The sequence below is a fragment of the Octopus sinensis genome, linkage group LG5, assembly GCF_006345805.1.
Source record: "Octopus sinensis linkage group LG5, ASM634580v1, whole genome shotgun sequence".
NCBI classification, from domain to species: domain Eukaryota; kingdom Metazoa; phylum Mollusca; class Cephalopoda; order Octopoda; family Octopodidae; genus Octopus; species Octopus sinensis.
In genome coordinates, this window is record NC_043001.1 from 31,414,391 (window position 1) to 31,435,211 (window position 20,821).

General features: G+C 37.5%; 1 protein-coding gene across 1 annotated transcript; it reads right to left on the bottom strand.

Moving 5' to 3' along the window:
* Positions 1-2,116: 2,116 nt before the first annotated feature.
* LOC115211763 (RNA-binding protein 7-like) lies at positions 2,117-9,971 on the bottom strand. The gene is made up of 2 exons (XM_029780436.2): positions 9,824-9,971; positions 2,117-3,784 (listed from the first exon to the last, which is right to left on the bottom strand). Exons 1-2 carry the CDS (start codon positions 9,905-9,907, stop codon positions 3,320-3,322), a joined length of 549 nt encoding a protein of 182 aa, XP_029636296.1. The 5' UTR covers positions 9,908-9,971; the 3' UTR covers positions 2,117-3,319.
* Between the last annotated feature and the right edge of the window lie 10,850 nt (positions 9,972-20,821).

A 20,821-nucleotide genomic window follows, 5' to 3' on the forward strand; every position in this document is an offset into this window, starting at 1 on the left:
ATGAACATCAGACAGCCTCATGTGGCAAACCCATGAAAAATGTGTGGCCTTGCAGCGAGATAAGAAATTGATATTAATCAATGTAACGTCATTGTGTATGTTTTAGAGACAAGCATTTTTGTCCCATACTAGAGATCCTTCAAAATAGAGGATACTGACTGGAGGACTGTAATTGTACAATCAATGCAGTTGTACTTCAGAGAACAAGTCATCAGGATTAACTAAAACACATACAAGTATAACACTGACTTTCCAGACGCTCCTGGCCCAGAACCTCTTATCTGCACTAATTTACAAGCAGGAACTTCAAATTCCTACAGCTACCAAACTAGTTTACTGGTACCTTACACAGTACAGTATTAAAAAGTTTGTATCACTTATACTAATGTATAAGTACCTATATTTCATTTAATTATTTAAGTAAATTCAGTATTTAATTTAGAGTGTGTTGACCAATGTAACCACTCTTGGTTTGGAAAAATTAGTAACCCAGAAAAGCTTTGGAACCAAAGGTTTTAGAAAAATCAATGTTGTATCTGTACTTAATTCATTTTCAACATAGCACAAAACTTTTAGGAAATAATGGAGGAATCTGACATTTCAGAAGTGACTCATCACCTCAGAAATTTTTTTAACTGAGAAGTTTAGATAGTATTGAGAATATGTAACGGAGAGAGAGGGATAAACACAAAAAAGTGATGGAGTTAATGTATTGAAAAGAAACGAAACAAAATAATAAAAAAATTCATTTTGTTTTTAGTACCGTAAATCCTCGAGTATAGTCCGCCCTTGAGTATAACACGCAGGGGATTTTTAGGGGGCTGTACCTCTGAAAAACCTAAACTTGTGTATAATACGCACCCCTTCTCTAACTTGAGTCAAGGAGGTCTATATAACGTCCTTGGTTTGTAAAAATGTATATGGTAACGTCCTTTATTATTATTGTATATATAACATAATGCAAACGTGTAGCTTTTTTGTGCATTTTGTTTGCAGAAAATAAAGAAATAACAGTAATAACGTTTAATAAATGTTGCTTACTGCAAGTTATGGATGATTCTTTTATGACTTAATTGCTTTCAGGCTTAGCTTAAGGTATTTTTGCGCCTGACATCACAAAATGAATCTGAATAAACATAGCCAGACAACAAATCGAGACTTGGACATTGCTTAGAAAATAATTTTCATTTTTAACCTCGTATATAGTAAGCATTAGGGATTTTGACCTTTAAATTTTGAGGAAAAAATGCTGATTATACTCGAGGATTTACGGTAACTAGATGTGGAAAAAAAAATTTGGTGTGCACATAAGGGTGGGAGTACCAAAAACAATTGTATGGATGCATAAGTAAATGTCAATTATGACAAAGTTTACTCTGTGTGTGTGCCTGTGGGGAAATTATGTTTGTACAGGGTTATAAAGTAAAATTATATTTCTATTGATTCTGACAGGTATTTCAGTTGTTCAATCAACTGAAGTATTGACTTATTGAATTACTAAGTAACTAAACATTCCATAGACTCATGTACTTTGCATGGAATTCTCAGGCATGACTGTACTAAACCTTTAAATTACAGCTATAGCCAATGTGACAGGTTTCTGTCTATTTGATTTCACTCAAAAAGCTTGAGATGATCTAAGGTTACAGTCAAAAACACATGTCCAGGGACTGATTGAACCCAGGATCTCATAATTGCAAAGCAAACTTCTTAACCATTCAACCATGCTATATCCACAGAAAGCATGTAATTAGATGTCAATATACACAAGTAACAAAGTTTAGTTTGCAGAATTACAAAAACGATAGATCATCATCATCATCGTTTAACGTCTGCTTTTCATGCTAGCATGGGTTGGATGATTTGACTGAGGACTGGCTAACCAGATGGTTGCACCAGGCTCCAATCTTGATCTGGCAGAGTTTCTACAAGTGAATGCTCTTCCTAACGCCAACCACTCAGTGTAGTGGGTGCTTTTACGTGCCACCGGCATGGAGGCCAGTTAGGCAGTACTGGCAACGGCCATGCTCAAATGGTGTTTTTTATGTGCCACCTGCAAAGGAGCCAGTCCAGTGGCACTGGCAACGATGTCGCTCAAATATATAAGAGAACAATATGCAATTGACAAGGTTTATTTGTGGATAATGAAGATAATTGTGTCTCAACATGGAGGATGATCAACAGCGAATATTGTAGAGTTTAGCTGTTTATAATTGCTCATCGATGTTGGGGAAATATGATTTCTTTAGAAGGAGGTTTTGTCATAGACCCTTCATCTGCCACCAAATATTCTTTCCTAGCTGACTTAGACATTCATCTGAAAAGAGGCATCAAATAGCCAGTGTTTGCATGTGCAACAGCTACACCCCACTGGAAACTGCTTTAATCCTTTTGTTACCATATTTCTGTAGAAATACACTGCCTTTGTTTCATTTCTAAATTAAGAATTTAACAAAATATCCTTATTACCATGTTTGTGTTTGGAACAGGAAATTTTGATGGAAGGTATTAATTTAAATATCACTTAAAAATAGGAAATCTGTATCATAGAACCAGTGGCTGTCTCTGGCAGGTTGATGCCAAAAGAGTTGACATCAAGTCAAAATAGCCAAATTCTAAGAATTTAATACACAACAGTACCAACCAAATTACAAGAACTAGAATGATAGTACTGTACTGTGTGTGACAACAGGTGATTCAGCAAAGGGGTTATCACCATTCACTGCAGTTAGAGAAGTCACCCAATCATTTTGCAGCACATGAATTGCAATATCTGTGACAGAGAGGATTGTACTTCTGCTGCACAAAGTTTCAGTCATCACTTTCATATTCTCCCAGTTAAGATGTCACTTAAGGTTACATACTTGACCTAAAAAAATTCAAAGGTCGACATGGACAGAGAAACCATTAATGACTATTATGGACTATTGATTGAATGATAATGAAATAGTTTATACTTTTAAAAACAAAAACTTAATTCTAATCATTTGGGAAATTCTTTTTAACAGCTTAACATTTAAAGGTAATTAAAATATATAAACACACATGTCCATGTGCACACATGAAGGGAGTAGATTGCAAATGACAAAATAAAATCACAATACATATATGTGAATACACAAACTTCGACTCTTGGACTGATAAAAATATTTCAACAAAGTTGAGTATATATATATATGCATATATAAAAAAAATAACAAATTTCTTGCTATCTTTGTTTCAGAGACATATTTAAAAAAAAAAAAAAGGGAGTGGATTCTTGGAATTACCCTATGGAGTGTAAAAAAAAAAACTTTATGAAGTGGGGAAACTCCTTCAATTAATATCTCTTATAAGGTTCATGTCGGTAACCTGAGTTATTTCTATAACCAGATCCCCGTGGGTTTCTGCCAGAATCCTTAGACATGTGATCATATCTGTGATGCCTTTGTTCATAGCGGCTGTTGTCTGGCATCATGTTAGGCAAGTTCTGTTTGTGTGTGTAACCAGCATTTTGGTTTAAGTACCTGTTATTATCGTAATTAGAATGCTGATGAAAATAACCACCTGTGGATCGATTGCCATGATTGCCATAAGGACTACTTCCTTGACTTGTCTCTCTTGGCTGGTATTCTTCTGGCTGATTGTTCATGCGTGGCTGACGAGCCCGAAGAGCTAAAACTTTACCATGTAATGAAACCCCATCATAGATCTGAAGTGTGTAAGGAATGGATTCTGAGTGCTTAAACTGAACGAAAGCATATGATCTTTCCTTGGGTATAAACACTTTCTCCAATGGACCAGACTGAAATAGATAGAGAGAGAGAAAAAAAATTTTACTGTTGAAATCTTTTTCTGTATACTAGCATAGGTTGAATGAATTTGAATTTTAAGAGAAATTTGTACTGGAAAACATTTTTACAATTAGATGCTTACTTAACAGTAACCAACAAACTACAACACCTATTTTCAGGTAGAAAAACTGATGCAATTCCAGAATAGTCAGTAAATGAAAGTAGCAGTCCAGCATGACTGTAGCTTATCTGTGATCGCTAAAACAAACTAGAATATGTACTGTATCACTGAAATTTTGCAATAATCCATACATTGATTACAAAATATCATGAAGCAAATGGTAAATTGTTGGTCAGTGGCATTTGACAATCACTTGGCAAACCACAGAATTTTAAAATTTTCTTGCAGCAATAGAAGAAACAATTTTTTCCCAAAAAAATTTTGAAAGTTTCTGTATATTGTTTCTGAATAAATACTTGAATGATAAAAATAGAATTAAACTAAATTTTAAAAATCACACTTTTCTGACATCTAAAGCTTGCTTAGCCATCACTTGCAAGGGAGTAAGGAGACCTGGGAACTTGAACCACACTTTTGCTTCTTGCTTTATCTCAAGTAGACAATCACATTCTTATTTCTTTATTGCCCACAAGGGGCTAAACATAGAGTAGACAAACAAGGACAGACAAAGAGGTTAAGTCAATTACATCGAACCCAGTGCGTAACTGGTGCTTAATTTATCGACCCCGAAAGGATGAAAGGCAAAGTCGACCTCCGCAGAATTTGAACTCAGAATGTAGCAGCAGACGAAATACCGCTAAGCATTTCGCCCGGTGTGCTAACATTTCTGCCAGCTCGCCACCTTCTACTTGTTACCCTTTGCTCAAGGATATAATGCACTACCTTGTCCAGGAACTGAGCTGACAACCTTACGATCATGATCCTAACACCCTCACTACTAGGCCACACACACGTCTTCACATCCAGCATTATCATTAGCAAAGAGAATTTTTTTGTTTTTGATTTGTTAATGTCACTGCTAGCTCCACCCAACCATCTATCAATAACTTCCACAAAAGTATCAATAATGTATTTTTGACAAGCCAATTCTAAATAGTCTTTTTCACTAGTTTCAGTCATTGGACAGCAGCCATGATGGGGCACCAACTTGAAGGGTTGTAGTCAAACAGATCCACCTCCTCCCCAGGATTTAATTTTAAGTTTGGCACTTATTCTATCAGTTTCCTTTGCTGAACCACTAAGTTACAAGGACATAAACAAACCAACACCAGTTGTAAGGTGGTGGGGACACAAAGTCACACACAAACATTTATATAATTAAATGAATAGCTGTTAATGCTTATTTTATCATGGTGACACATAAAAAGCACCATCTGATCATGGCCGTTTGCCAGCCTCGTCTGGTCTCCATGCTGGTGGCACGTAAAAAGCACCATCCGATCGTGGCCATTTGCCAGCCTCGTCTGGCACCTGTGCCTGTGGCACATAAAAAGCACCCACTACACTCACGGAGTGATTGGCGTTAGGAAGGGCATCAAGCTGTAGAAACACTGCCAGATCAGACTGGGCCTGGTGCAGCTTTCGGGCTTCCCATACCCCAGTTGAACAGTCCAACCCATGCTAGCATGGAAAGCAGACATTAAACGATGATGATGATGATGACAACTGTAATGATACTACACATACAAAATATTGAGAATTCATGGATCAATAAGAAAATCTTAAATAATCAATAGAAGATACAGAACACCAACTTGTGTTTCTATACAACAAAACAATGAAGAATTTTGGACATTTGTTCATAAACAGGGCCTCATGAAAGTATTTACCTAGTCAAAAGTGGGTGTTTTCCAACACAAAATCATTAACCCTGCTAAATATAGTGCTTATTTAGTCATATTGTTTGTATTAGTTATGCATAGGCACAGGAGTGGCTGTGTGGTAAGTAGCTTGCTTACCAACCACATGGTTCCGGATTCAGTCCCACTGCATGGCATCTTGGACAAGTGTCTTCTACTATAGCCTCGGGCCGACCAAAGCCTTGCAAGTGGATTTGGTAGACGGAAACTGAAAGATATGTATATATGTGTGTGTGTGTGTCCGCCAACATCGCTTGACAACCGATGCTGCTGTGTTCACGTCCCGTAACTTAGCAGTTCAGCAAAAGAGACCGATAGAATAAGTACCATGCTTACAAAGAATAAGTCCCAGGGTCAATTTGCTCAACTAAAGGCGGTGTTCCAGCATGGCCGCAGTCAAATGACTGAAACAAGTAAAAGAGTATCTCATAGCTTTGATAAGGCAGTGAGCTGGCAGAATTGTTAGCATGCTGGACGAAACAGCGGTATTTTGTCCGTCGCTATGTTCTGAGTTCAAATTCCGCCGAGGTCAACTTTGCCTTTCATCCTTTTGGGGTCAATAAATTAAGTACCACCTGCATATTTTGGGGGGGAGGGGGGATAAAATCGACTAGCCCCCTCCCTAAAAGTTTCAGGCCTTGTGTCTATAGAAGAAAGGATTATCTCATAGCTTTGAGGTTTCAGTGAGGTGATTGTTTATTTTTAGAATGACATTGTAGGGTAGGTGTGAGAGGCTACACATGGCCATTTTAAATGCTAATGGGTTAAAAACCTAAAGTAAAACGGTGGAGCATAGCGGGTAGCTGGACCCACCAAATTAGATACCTAATTTACATGAGCAAAGCACACTATAAATTTATTTAATAGCAATAAGATGAAATTAGAATTAAAACTGGCACTCTGTCAATTACTATGATGAGGGATCCGGTTGATCCAAACCACAGAACAACCTCCTTGTGAAATTAATGTGCAAGTGACTGAACACTCCACAGACACACACACTCTTCATGTGACACAGAATGTGACAAGGCTGGCCCTTTGAAATACAGTATGACTCATTATTGCCAGCTGAGAAAACAGGAGCAATGTTAAATAAAGTAATGTTTTTTCAAGGGCACAATACACCACCTGGAATTGAACTCTTGACCTTGCGATTGTGAGCCAAATATCCTAACTGCTAAGCCACATACCTTCACAGAACTATTAAATGCATGAAACAATAACGTTTTTGCAAAATAAAAGCCTCTTTCATGACATGATTGTCCTGGTGCGAAGACCTGTTGAGGCAAGTGAAATCAAATTTGATGACTGGCATCTGTGCTAGTGGAGTGCTAAGAGTACCTTACGAGCGTGATCATTGCCAGAACAACAAGCTGGCCTCTGTGCCGATGGCACATAAAAGACACCATTCGAGCATGATCATTACCTGCGTCACCTTACTGGCACTTGTGCTGGTGGCACGTGAAAAAACATTCGAGCGAGGTCGTTGCCAGTGCCTCTGGACTGGCTCCTGTGCAGGTGGCACATAAAAAGCACCATTTGAGGATGGCTGTTGCCAGTACCGCCTGACTGGCCCTCGTGCCGGTGGCACATAAAAGCATCCACTACACTCTCGGAGTGGTTGGTGTTAAGAAGGGCAACCAGCTGTAGAAACTCTGCCAGATCAGATTGGAGTCTGGTGCAGCCATCTGGTTCGCCAGACCTCAGTCAAATCGTCCAACCCATGCTAGCATGGAAAGTGGACGTTAAACGATGATGATGATGAAGACTTGCATTGTACAAGTGGATGCTGATGGAGGTGTACCAAAGGAATCTGCTGCAAGAAAAGGAATTGCGAAAATTTTACAAAAAAACTATCTTTAGTGCAAGTCATCAATCTCAAGAATTACTTGGCCCCTATATATGACATGATGAATATGAAAGTAACAGCATTTGAGGCTCAGCTAATATCGCGTTAAAACATTATGTAATTGTGCGAAAACAAGACATAACACTCGTTGCTCATAACCAAGCTTATCTGGTGTTAAGCCTTGCCTAATAATGGATTTGCATAATTACTGAAAGTCTAAGACCTAGTCATATTAACGAAAATTCATACTGTTTTCACTTTTTGCCCTTAAAAATACCTATTTCTGACAAAATAGATACTTTCACTTTGATGGAGTCCTGGAAATGAAAATTTTGGTTAAAAAATATTGAGGAGTGGCTGTGTGGTAAGTAGCTTGCTAACCAACCACGTGGTTCCGGGTTCAGTTCCACTGCGTGGCACCTTGGGCAAATGTCTTCTACTATAGCCTCGGGCCGACCAAAGCCTTGTGAGTGGATTTGGTAGACGGAAACTGAAAGAAGCCCGTCGTATATATGTATGTGCGTGTGTTTGTGTCCCCCCTAGCATTGCTTGACAACCGATGCTGGTGTGTTTATGTCCCCGTCACTTAGCGGTTCGGCAAAAGAGACCGATAAAATAAGTACTGGGCTTACAAAAGAATAAGTCCCGGGGTCGAGTTGCTCGATTAAAGGCGGTGCTCCAGCATGGCCGCAGTCAAATGACTGAAACAAGTAAAAGAGTAAGTCATATGTGTAACACATCAAAGTGTCACTCGTTTAGATGATTTTTAAAAAAATTTACAGTTAAGCCTTATCTGTTTATGCCACCTCACGAACTTGCTGGCCATCATTTTACATTATTTTCTCTTTAAACCTTTATGTCTGCATGCACATGTGTTTATTATATCTGACAGTCTACTTAGATATATGTGTGTGACTGGATAGATAAACAACATAACCGCGCCATCATGAACTGCACAAATTAAATACCGTATACACCAGTGGTACTCAACCACATTTTTTTTTTACCCATGGACCCTTTAATTACTATTTTAGTCTAGTGAACCCCCATAGTCATTCGATGTTTAAAAACTAGTTTTAGAGAAAGTCCTTGCAAAATTCCTACTTTGTTTTTTCACACATTGTGTAAGTTGAACTACGTAAAATGTTAGAGAAAGAAACCAAGTTGTTTCTTGCAATACATACATCTAAAGCAAAAGTTTTTCAGGGGCCCTTAAAATATTATTGTGGATCCCCCTACCCAATTTACTATTCCGTTACGTTGACCCCACTCCTCAATCTTCGGTGGCCATATGGACCCCGGTTGAGAACTACTGGTATACACTGTATCTAGAAATAAAAAAAATAAAAAATTGGTGTTATTTCCTGTTTCAGCGGGTTATTGATTGAATGCAAGTAAACTTTTTAAAGTTGTGTTCTCTTACATTTAAGTCTAAATTTAACAATCTCAGACTTTTATTTTACAGAAACACGAAAAATCAAAATCGTAACGACGAAATTTATTTTTGTACATACGCTGTTACAAGAACTATCTACGTATATATGAAAATTGAATATACTTCATTTTATTACTTAAAATTTTCGTTTCCTTTCATTTTATTTCAATTGTACTCCAAAATACGATTTCAGATAAATACACATGGAATTTAGGCGATCGTTTCTTTAAATAATAGGAAGGGGGATATTAAAAAGTTCCTGGCTTTAAAGGTGTCGCGAAAAGCCTGGTTGGAGGCCCAACCGTCTGAATTCTTTTATGGGGCTTAGAAAAACCGAAGGACCACTGCAATAAGTGTGTGAATCTAAGAGGGAAATATATTGAATAAAATCATAATTCTCCTATATTTTCTTCTATTCAATGCCAGGAACTTTTCAGGACACCCTCGTATATATCTTTATCTTGGTAATAATGTATGTTGAAGGTTTCTTTTTAATATGGAGCAAAACGAATGAAGATAATGGTCTAAAGATTGGATAACAGATGAACTCAGTACCGTATTTCGTATATTACCACATGCATACACGCACAAACATTCAAAGTGAAAAATAATCATAAATATATTCACCGACATAAAACGAAACATTGCCCCAACTTTTGTTTAATTTCAATTAAAGTTTAATATTGCTTACAGAAGGATTATCTCAGAATGACAGTCAAGCTAGGCGTGGAAGATAAACGAAAATGAAAGTCTAAATATGACCCAAGACGGAAAACCAAAAGTGATTCCACGTAGTTTAACGTGGAACAAACGAAGATATTTCTATTCAAGAACAATATTAAATAAAAGGTTAAACGAAACCATAACTTTTGTAAATAACCTTACTTGTAAAAATAATTCATAAAGTAATTCTTCGGTAATTTTCTCTGGTAAATTACCAACATACAACGTTCTCTCTTGAGCATCCATGTTGAAATACGCTGGAAAAAGAGTCGCCACGGATATTTGAAGAGCGTGCGACAGGGGAGATCACTGTTGTGTGTTTCAAATCTTTACAAGATTAATTTAACTACATTTATAGGTTGTTAGTTGCAATTTGAGTTGATAGTATTTTTTTTTCCAGTACAAAAATGGATTTCTTCGAAATCAAATATAGAATATTATATTATAAAAGAATATGTATTTCATTGTTTTTATGCCTACAGCGAATTAAACTCGTTCAAAGTACATAATTCACAGAAATTTATATTTTTCCTTTTCATATTAAAAAATAGGTGATCAAAATTTTTCCTATTGTTTTAATGAAATTAATAATAATAATTCTTTTAAAGGGGCAAAATAGAGCGTATCTTCGGTATAGGTATCGGAAGTACCGGATACATTTCAAGAAAGTGTTTTTTTTTTATATATATGGGGGGGTTAGGATTAGGGGTGGGAGAAAAGGGTTTCTGTTATCTTCAGAAATGTAAACATCGCCCAAAATAGAATTAGTGAACGTGATCTTAAGAAGGTACAAATTAAATTTGTGTTTTCGCTCAATAAACACTCACAACACCCGGTCTGAGAATCGAAACCATGATCCTACGACTGCGAGTCCACTGGGCCATTGCACCTCCACACACACACATATATATATATATATTCCATGGGCTTCTTTCAGTTTCATTTCCATCTACCAAATACACTCACAAGGCTTTTGTTGGCCTGAAGCTGTAGTAGAAAATACTTGCCAAAGTGCTACACAGTGGGATTGAACCTAGATCCATGTGGTTGAGAAGAAAACTTCTTACCACACAGCCGCATCTGCACCTATTAGATGAATTTTTAAATTACTACAGAAACAGATCTATTCATTCCCAAATCCCAATATATTCTAGTAACAGGGCCGATTCAAGGTACCAACAATTCAGGCAGTTGCCCAGGACACCACGTACTAGGGAGTGCCAAGGAGAGCATGACAAAGACAAGGAAATTTCCTTGACCGTCAGCTTGTATATGCCAAAGCTCAGCTTGCCTGGGGCACCAGCAACCCTAGGGCCAGCTCTGTCTGACAGATTCGAACATGAATAACTGATTACTGTTGATTTTCATCATCAGAAAGCACCTCCTCTTTAAATGATGTTGGTTCATAGTACACACACAATTCGCTGATGTAAGAGGATTTTGAGACAATATTGTGTTTCGCCCTTATTGTATGTCTCCTCAGTCAAAGCTGTCCTGCTAAGCTGATGAATCAGACAATGAATCTAAAAGACATTGTCAAAAGGGTGGAGATATTATCTGATGAAACGAAAAATAAAAAAATTAAAAAATAAAAACCCAGCAGCAATCAAATATTCAGGTTCAAATCTGCCAGAGTATATTAAGAATGAACAAATACGTTTGCGTTTGAATTCATGCTGTTCTGCATGCACTTCATGAATTATTATATGTTTGGCAGACATCAGCAAATAATTTGTTTGCTGATTTTCATAAACAAAAGCCTATATCCATATTAGATTCCTCAGTCCAGTGCGGCAGTTTTGACAAAGAAGACCAACAATAAAGTTCAAAACATTGCAATGTATCCAAGTCCCCTTACACCGGTGTATTTCATGTTATGAACACATATCATCTAAAGGGGGAAGTTCTATGACAAAAAACAACAGCAATCAGATGTGTCCTAATAGTATTTCAGATGAATAGACATGTTATACCTTCGATACTCAATGTTCTTCATGCACTGCATAAAATAATAAGTGATTTATTGGAGGTGCATTTTTATTGATAGCAAAAAGATGAAAGGCAAAATTAGCTGACATATTGGAACTCAATACATAACTAAAGTGATGGATTGAATTTCACTAATATTCATAAAACTGCTCTGCAAAATTGGACAGCTCTTACCCAGTTTATGCCTTAGCTTCTACTTTACCAATCAACTGAACTGTAGTGTAAATAAATCTTATGCTAACATCTTTATATCTTGTCGTCTTCCAAGGCATCATCTCCGTGGTGTGCAGCACAAAAGAACTGGATATTTAATTCTACATTGTCTCAGTTCATCTAACTTTGGAGAGTAATAAGTACCTTCTTTTCTAGAAAAACATATATGCAAAATACTGTCCCAAGGGAGATTTACCTCAACCATTTAACATTATGAAAATTAGAGTTGTGCAAGAACATTATCAGTCCTAATGATTCATGAACGAATTACATTTTAAATAATAACAATGTTGCTTCACTTTATTAGAATTATTTCAATGAATGACCAGGCAATCCAGATTTTGTAGTCTTCATTTCATCCAGCTCTGTCTCAAACTGGTTGTTTTTACCTGTTTGGGGATCCAGCTCAATAAATACAGAATATCTTAAGTATACTGAAAATAGCTAGTACCTAGGGTTATAACTGCAACAACTTATAAACGGCTTTTATTACTATGTTTCTGGAATAACATTAGTTGACAGGGTGCATAGCTTGGAGATCATGAAGTCTCTCCCAGTTGAGTTCCTACATCTCTGCATTGAGAAGTCACAACTCCAGTACTATGAACATGAGATTAGAAAGTTGCAGGATAGAATCGCAGAATGGATCTTTCAAGCCAGGCCAACTGGCAGATGTATAGGTAGACCAAGAATTAGATGATTGGATAACATCCATTGTCTTAGTTAATCGCCCTTAGGCATCCAGTTGGAAAGTGCAATGATGATTGCATCTGATGTGACCTTATTGGTGTACCTGAAGACTCTACCCCCATGACACTCCTAGGAATAGTGGGTGGAGAAGATGGATGCATGATGAATGTAGTAAAATAACTGTCATTATTAATCTGATATTTGGAAAATTATGAAAGGTTTTAATTTAGTTTGTTTCATAAAGAAGGGGAGTCTCAGGCAGGTTTGTATCAAAGGGTTATATATTCCTTCCCTATTTACTAAGGGTTATAACTGCTACAACTTAGCAGTTATATGAATGTACTGTGAATGGCTTCAGCAATATTAATTTTGCATTTAATGCAGCAAGCTGGCAGAATCGTTAGCATGCCGGGCGAAATACTTAGCGGTATTTCGTCTGCAGTTACGTTCTGAGTTCAAATTCCGCTGAGGTCGACTTTGCCTTTCATCCGTTCAGGGTCGATTAAATAAGTACCAGTTATGCACTGGGATCGATATAATTGTTGACTTAATCCGTTTGTCTGTCCTCTGTGTTTAGTCCCTTGTGGGTAGTAAAGAAATAGGTATTTTGTCTGTCTTTATGTCCTGAGTTCAACTTTGCCTTTCATCCTTTCGGGATTGATAAGTACCAGTTGCATACTGTGGTCAATCTAATCGGCTGACCCCCTCTCCCAAAATTTCAGGCCTTGTGCCAAGTGTAGAAAAGTATATTAATTTTGCATTTGAATCTTACGATAACATCTTTATATCTCGTCATCTTCCAAGGCATCATCTCCATCGTGTGCAGCACAAAAGAACTGGATATTATTTAATTCTATATTGTCTCAGTTCATCTAACTTTGGAGAGTTCTGTCAGTCAACTCAATTTGAAAGAGAAAGTTAATCAATCCCTTTTATTTTGGTACTTGACTAAGTACTTTATTTTATTAGTATCAAAAGGATGAAAGGTAAAGGTGACCTCAGCTGTATTTGAACTCAGAATGTAAAAGAACTGGTGGTAACCTATTAATAATTGTTTCTGCTATAGACACAAGGCTAACAATTTTGATGGAAGAGAAAAGGGTTGGTCAATACCATCAACCCCAGTATGAAATTTACACTTTATTTTATCAAACTCAGAGGGATGAAAGGCAAAGTTGACCATGAGAGGATTTGAACTCAGAATGTAAAGGACTGGAAGAAATATTACAATGCTCTAATGATTCTACAAGCTTGCCACCCTGGTGACCTTAATAATGGTTTCAAATTTTAAACACAAGGTCAGCATTTCTGAAGGGTAAGGACTAGCTGATAAGTGACACTTGACTGGTACTCAATTTTATTGACCCAATGGAGATTAAATGCAAAGTTGACTTCAGTGGGATTTGAACTCAAAATGTGAAGAGTCAGAACAAATACTGCAAAGCAATTTTTCCAATGCTATGACAGCCTACACCTTTGCTGACCTATTAATAATGAAAGGTGTATTGTGAGAAAACGAGGTTCTCTATATCAATTACACAAAACAATCATGTGGTGTATATTGAAAAACCATGCTGCCATGGTGATATTTTTATTTTAAGGAAACAGCTTAACATTATTTATAATGATAAAATGAATCACCAGATGTCATAAATTAGATACTGTCTAATCCATAGCAGTGTGACGTCTTCATCTGAATAACATATCTATATATTAATATATACATAGAGACAACATAGGGTAAAGGAAACTTTTTAGCCTTACTGGAGGCAATTCATACTCTCTTGTGTATATTGATAAAATCCACTTAATACACTGTGCAGAGGTTGGCAAGATCTGGTCCCTAAGTGTCTAGGAAGGCAGTGACTGACTTGGACTGTGACAACTCATCCAACCCTTGCCAGCATAGAAAAGTGGATGTAAAATGATGACAATGACTGCTAGCTGTTTTAGAATGCAGTAGCTATGAGAACTGTAACTGGTTGACAATGACCAATATTTTGCATAAAGCAACAAGAAAAACAGATTTTTCTTTGCAAATATTTTATTCGAAATATATAGCAATTTAAGTACCATTGCTTAAGGTAGAACTTGTGACTTGTCTGAGAGAGCAGTAAGAAACGGTTGAATTAATACCAATTGACAGCAACAGGCTTTTGCAGCATATCATGGCAGTAATCATTCTCTTCTGTAATCTACAAGAGGGTGCTGAAAAGCTCCTGACTTTAAGGGTATTGCAAAAAGGCCTGGTTGGAGGCCCAACCTTCCAAGTTATTTTATAGGACTTAGAAAAACTGAAGGACCACTGCAATAAATGTGTGAATCTGAGAGGGGAATATGTTGAATAAAATCATAATTAACTGATCCTCCTACATTTTCTTTTACCTAAAGCCACGAACTTTTTAGTACACCATCACATATGACAGAATATCATGGTTGTAGAAAACACAGAAACCTTAGATGACAAATGCATTGAGTGAATTTCTTTTGTAAGGTAAACAGAAGCGGCAAGGCAATCTTACTAACTTTTGCTGGTTTTTAATGCAGATAATGTCCAGCTTCAACATCTATAGGTTGGTGTCAGTGGATAGATTACATGCAGATGGAGAACTTCAGAGATAGTTAGTTTGGGGAAAGACTACGAAAATATCTGATGCAATACCTAGGATGAGTAGAGATATGACAAAGGAGCTTGTGTAGACAAGATGTGCAGTTAGCAATTTTAGAGAAACAGATGTTATTGTAGTATTAACTGGCCTTTATTTTAATGTTATTGTAGTATTAACTGGCCTTTATTTTCAGGGCTGGAAGTTACCTCAGCTCCCAAAAATTGATACTCTACAAAGCACAAAACAAAGTATTGCTCACCTGTAACAAAGCTGTTGCTGTACATATGGACATCTTAGACTGCATCCAATAAAGGGCCACCCAACTGATTAATAAAGTCACTCAGAGACATGACGTCTCTTTTTTTACTACTACTACTACTACAATGGTCGCTGTTCTTCAGAGATGGCTGGGCTTAAGTATCTCCTACAAACCCATCTTTACACCTGTTGTGTCCAATCCTTTCTTCCAAAATATTGGTCCTTTGGCAGGGGTTGGACTTACAAAAGATTCATGAGGGACAGAAATGGCATTGACTTTACCAACATAAGAGGGTTATGAAGCTATAATCACTGCCAGATCAAGATTGGAGCCTGGTGCAGCCATCTGGTTTGCCAGTCCTCAGTCAAATCATCCAACCCATGTTAGCATGGAAAGCGGATGTTAAACGATGATGATAATACTATCCCAACTTGGCAAAGAAGAGAAAGAGAGAGAGCATGTCAATGATACTTGTTGATGACTGTATTTTTGCTAATCGAAATCGATCAAAAATCAATGGAAATTGTAGTTGTGATACCAGTGCCGGTGGCACATAAAAAGCACCCACTACACTCACAGAGTGGTTGGCGTTATGAAGGGCATCCAGCTGTAGAAACACTGCCAGATCAGACTGGGCCTGGTGCAGCCTCCTGGCTTCCCAGACCCGTCGAACCGTCTAACCCATGCTAGTATGGAAAGCGGACGTTAAACGATGATAATGAGTTGAATGGCCTTGTTTTAGTTGCATCCTCATATATTTGTGCATTACCAGTACAGTCTGATGAATGTGAACAGAATTCTTCCATTGTAGAAAGAGAAATATTGATTAAGGCTGAAGCATTTAACTCCTACTGTTAGTTTTGCAATGTTATTATATCAAAGATTGTGAAGAATATAATTTGTAACTAGCTGGCCCCATGCCACCAAATCTGATGGCTAACTGTAGTATTTTGTATATAAATAAGGTCCATAACAATCACAGATACAAACATTCACATACTTCCTTTGTACACACACACACATATTCACACAGAGTTGAAATGCTGTTTGATTTTTCTTTTCACCATTGAATGTTCACCATCCCACTTCCATTTCACACACACTAACATTCACACTCATATACTCACAGAGTTGAAACGCTGTTTGATTTTTTTTTCACCATAGAACTTCCACCATCTCACTACCAGGTTTGCCATCATTCATATGTTGTGACAGAGTAAACACATGAGTATTATTAAAGTAGATGACTGAGTGTTTTAATTGTGTTATGTTTAAAAGGTGAGGTACAAGGCAAGAGACTAGACCATTATATTTTCATTGAAGTGTGCTTGCAAGGTTTCCATTCATAGGTGGGCATGTACCTGGAAAGTTGTATTATAGGTTTTGTGTAGATGACATGTGCAAAAAGTTAAGACATGTTTCAAATAACGATAATTAAATTGTTAATACACACAATAAAGTGTGTAGAAGATATTACTGAACCTCCAGGTACACAACAATAAAGAGCTCTGTCAGCATGTTACAAAGGTGCAACCTCACCCATGTAATGGAAAACATGTAGACCCAAGGCAAACAGTCCTCAATAGTGAGTTACCACTGACAAGTGACAAAGAGGTGGTCACTGAGAAAGAGAGAGAGATTAAGGTTACGATGTAATTGTTAAATGATTCCATCTCCTTTGAGATGCTAAAAGTGAGAGAGTTAGATTTGTAGGTGAGTAGAGCAGAGACTGATGTTTAAGGGATGGGACACAACTGCTGCACATTTCAAAAAATTGGGGGTAGATTCCTGAAAAAAAAGACAGAAATCAACAAATTTGGTGCTGGAGTGCATTTTGAGAGTGGAAAGAAAACAACTGGCATCATTGGCCTTACGGCTGCAAAATGGTGGGGAGACAAAGAACATGAAAGAAATTTGAGAGATTTGTTATTTGTGAGGCTAGCAATGAAGCAAGCAACAAATGTGAAACCTTGAGATCTGAAAAAAGAAAATGCATGTAACTACCCGCTTACAACATAAATGTCATTTTAAAGCAATTAATAGATGCACTCTTTTATTTGTTTCAGTCATTTGACTGTGGCTATGCTGGTGCACCGCCTTTAGTTGAACAAATCGAACCTAGGACTTATTCTTTGTAAGCCTAGTACTTATTCTATCAGTCTCTTTTGCCGAACTGCTAGGTTATGGCGACATAAACACACCAAAATCAGTTGTCAAGCAATGGTGGAGGAACACACATATATCACAGGCTTCTTTCAGTTTCCATCTACCAAATTCACTCACAGGGCACTGACTGGACTGAGGTTATAGTAGAAGACACTCGCCCAAGATGCCACGCAGTGGGACTGAACCTAGAACCATGTGGCTGGTAAGCAAGCTACTTACCACACAGCCACTCCTGTGAACATTAAATCCTTTAATTTCTAACATGACTAAATTACCAGCTAAATAGCCAAGCAGATAACACATTTTGATTCAAGTTCTTAAACCCAGTTTTCATCCTACCATATGGGATGTTGACATCTATTTCCAGCAAGCTATAAAAAGGTTATACTTCATATCAATGCAACGTGTCCAGGGGATTAACACAATACACTTTAATGTTGTCAAAGACTAATTTCAGTTATGCAGTTTGTTTTTGTGCCAGGGAGAAGCACCACCGATACTATGTTTCTGGTAAGGAAGCTGCAGGAGAAATATCTAGCCAAAGATAAACCTTTTTACTTGGCTTTTGTTGACATGGAGAAAACCTTTGACAGGGTTCACTGATCCCTTACCTGGTGGTCAATACAGAAACTAGGGATAGACGTGTGGTTGGTAAGATCTGTACAAACCATGTACAGGGATGCTGTCAGTAAGGTGAAGGTTGGCAATGAGCATAGTGATGAATGCAGGATACAAGTAAGGGTTCACCAAGGGTCAGTCTTCAGACCCCTCCTGTTCTTCATAGCCCTCCAGGCAATAACAGTGGAATTTAAGATGGGCTGGCCCTGGGAGTTCCTTTATGTTGATGACCTTGTTCTCAAAGCCATATCACTTCCAGGACTAGACTAGAGAAGAAATTTCAGATGTGGAAGCAAAGAATAGAATCAAAGGGCCGTAGAATTAATCTAGCAAAATCCAAAGTCTTAGTAAGTAGGAAAGCGATCAAATCACAAATTCCATCAGGTAGATGGCCCTGCTTGATCTGTAGAAAAGACGTAGGTAGAAACTTCATTATATTTACCCAGTGTAAGCTATGGACATATAAGAGGTGTAGTAATATCAGAGGAAGGTTAACAAGGAAAATAGCTTTTGTGCACGGAAAATGCACAGGTACAATGAACACTACAAATGTACAGAAAATAGACTCCATCACATGCCAGCAGGGTAAGCTAGAGGTAGTTGATAGCTTCTGTTATCTATGTGACCAAGTCAGTAGCAGAGGTGGATGCTCTGAGAGTGTAGCTGCAAGAATAAAAATAGGTTGGGCAAAATTCAGAGAGCTCCTACCTCTGTTGCTAATGAAGGGCCTCTCCCTCAGAATGAAAGGCAGACTGTATGATGCTTGTGTGTGAATAGCTATGTTACATTGGAATAAAACATGGGCTGTGACTGCTGAGGGCATACATAGGCTTGAAAGAAATGAAACTAGTATGCTTTGCTGGATGTGCAATGTATAACAGAGTGTTAGTGTCTTGAGAGAAAAATTGAGCTTAAGAGGCTTCAGATGCGCTGTGCAAGAGAGACGACCATGCTGGTAGGGTCATGTGACGTGTATGGATGAAGACAGCCGTATAAAGAAGTGCCGATCTCAAACTGCGGAGGGAACCTGTGGAAGAGGTAGTCCCAGGAAGACATGGGATGAGATGGTGAGGCATGATCTTTGAATATAGGGCCTCAAGGAGGTGATGACAAGTGACCGAGAGCTCTGGTGATATGCTGTATGAGAAGACTCACCAGGCCAAGTGAAATTGTAGTTGTGGCCATGCTGGTGTCTTGTAAATGGCACCCATGAAAATTGGAGTCAAACTGTTGCTAGTGCCTTTTAAATGGCACCTGTGAATTGTAGTTGTGGTTGTTGTTGACAGTGCCATGTACATAAAACCTGTGAATTTTTGTGGTTGTTGCTAGTGCTATGTAAATGGCACCCATGAATAGTAGTCGTTGATGGTACCATATAAACGGAACATATAAATCATAGTCATAGTTGTTGCCAGTGTCATGTAAAAGCACCGATTACATTCCTGGAGTGGTTGACATTAGGAAGGACATCTAGCTGTAGAAACCAGGTCAAATGAGACTGGAACCTGGTGCAGCTCTCTCGCTCATCAGCTCCAGTCAAACTGTCTAACCCATACCACAATGGAGAGCAGACATTAAATGATGATGATGTTGTCAGATAAAGCATTTTTCTGAGACAAGCCATGTATTTATTATCAAATGTTTTTGAGGTGCCTTAAACCCTAGCATTCAGATTTCTTTGTTAAATGTATTGCTTATTTATTCACATTGTTTCAAATTTATCACATTATTTTGTAGCTTCAAGATTTCAATGGCATGTTAGTACATTTTTAGAATGACATTGTAGGGTAGGTACAAGAGGTCAGTTTTAACATAAAACAGCATATTTGGACTGGATATGGCTGGATTAAATGCTAAGGGGTTAAAACAGAAAAGTTTAACTAAACAGACATTGTTTTATCTCACAATATGTACCATATCCTAACAAAGAAATAACAAGGCTAAAGTGAACCATCAAAACATTCTATGAATTTGAGCAGAGGAGGACAATTGTTTCTGTTCTGAAGTTGTGTGTTTCAAGTATGTCAACCTATACAGTTGTGAATGGCTGTCAGCATTCCTAAGAAAACTTTATCTGAAACTAGCAGTATCGCCCAGCATTGCTCGGGTTTGTTTTGACCCTTTAGAATTGGAATTTTTGAAAAGTAAAAATTTTGTATTATGTAGCTTGTTATTCTCTTTAAGTGAACATTTTTCTGGTTGAAATACACCGAAAAATGGCAACACAGCAGTCAAAAAATCGTACAAAATAGGGATTTTCATAGAAAAAAGCACCTTTTTGATGTAAATAATTTTTGGTGTTAACATGGTTCGATTTGAATTTTATCTTCTACGGAATGAAGAGCAAGCCTTCTTCTATCATACTCTCAATTTTGGTCAACTTGCGCCACAGGGTCTCGAAGGAGATAGTGTTAGTTGAAGGCTACCAAACGTGCCACACACAGACAACTTCAGCTTTATATATATAGATTACAGCTGATTTTTTATTCTCCTCTTTTTAGACAGTCGATATGAAGTTGTTTTTATGAATTGATATATCAAACACATTACAGCTGACTGAACATTTGTATACATAAAATAAAAATCACAATAGCCAAATGAACATTTTTTTTTTTT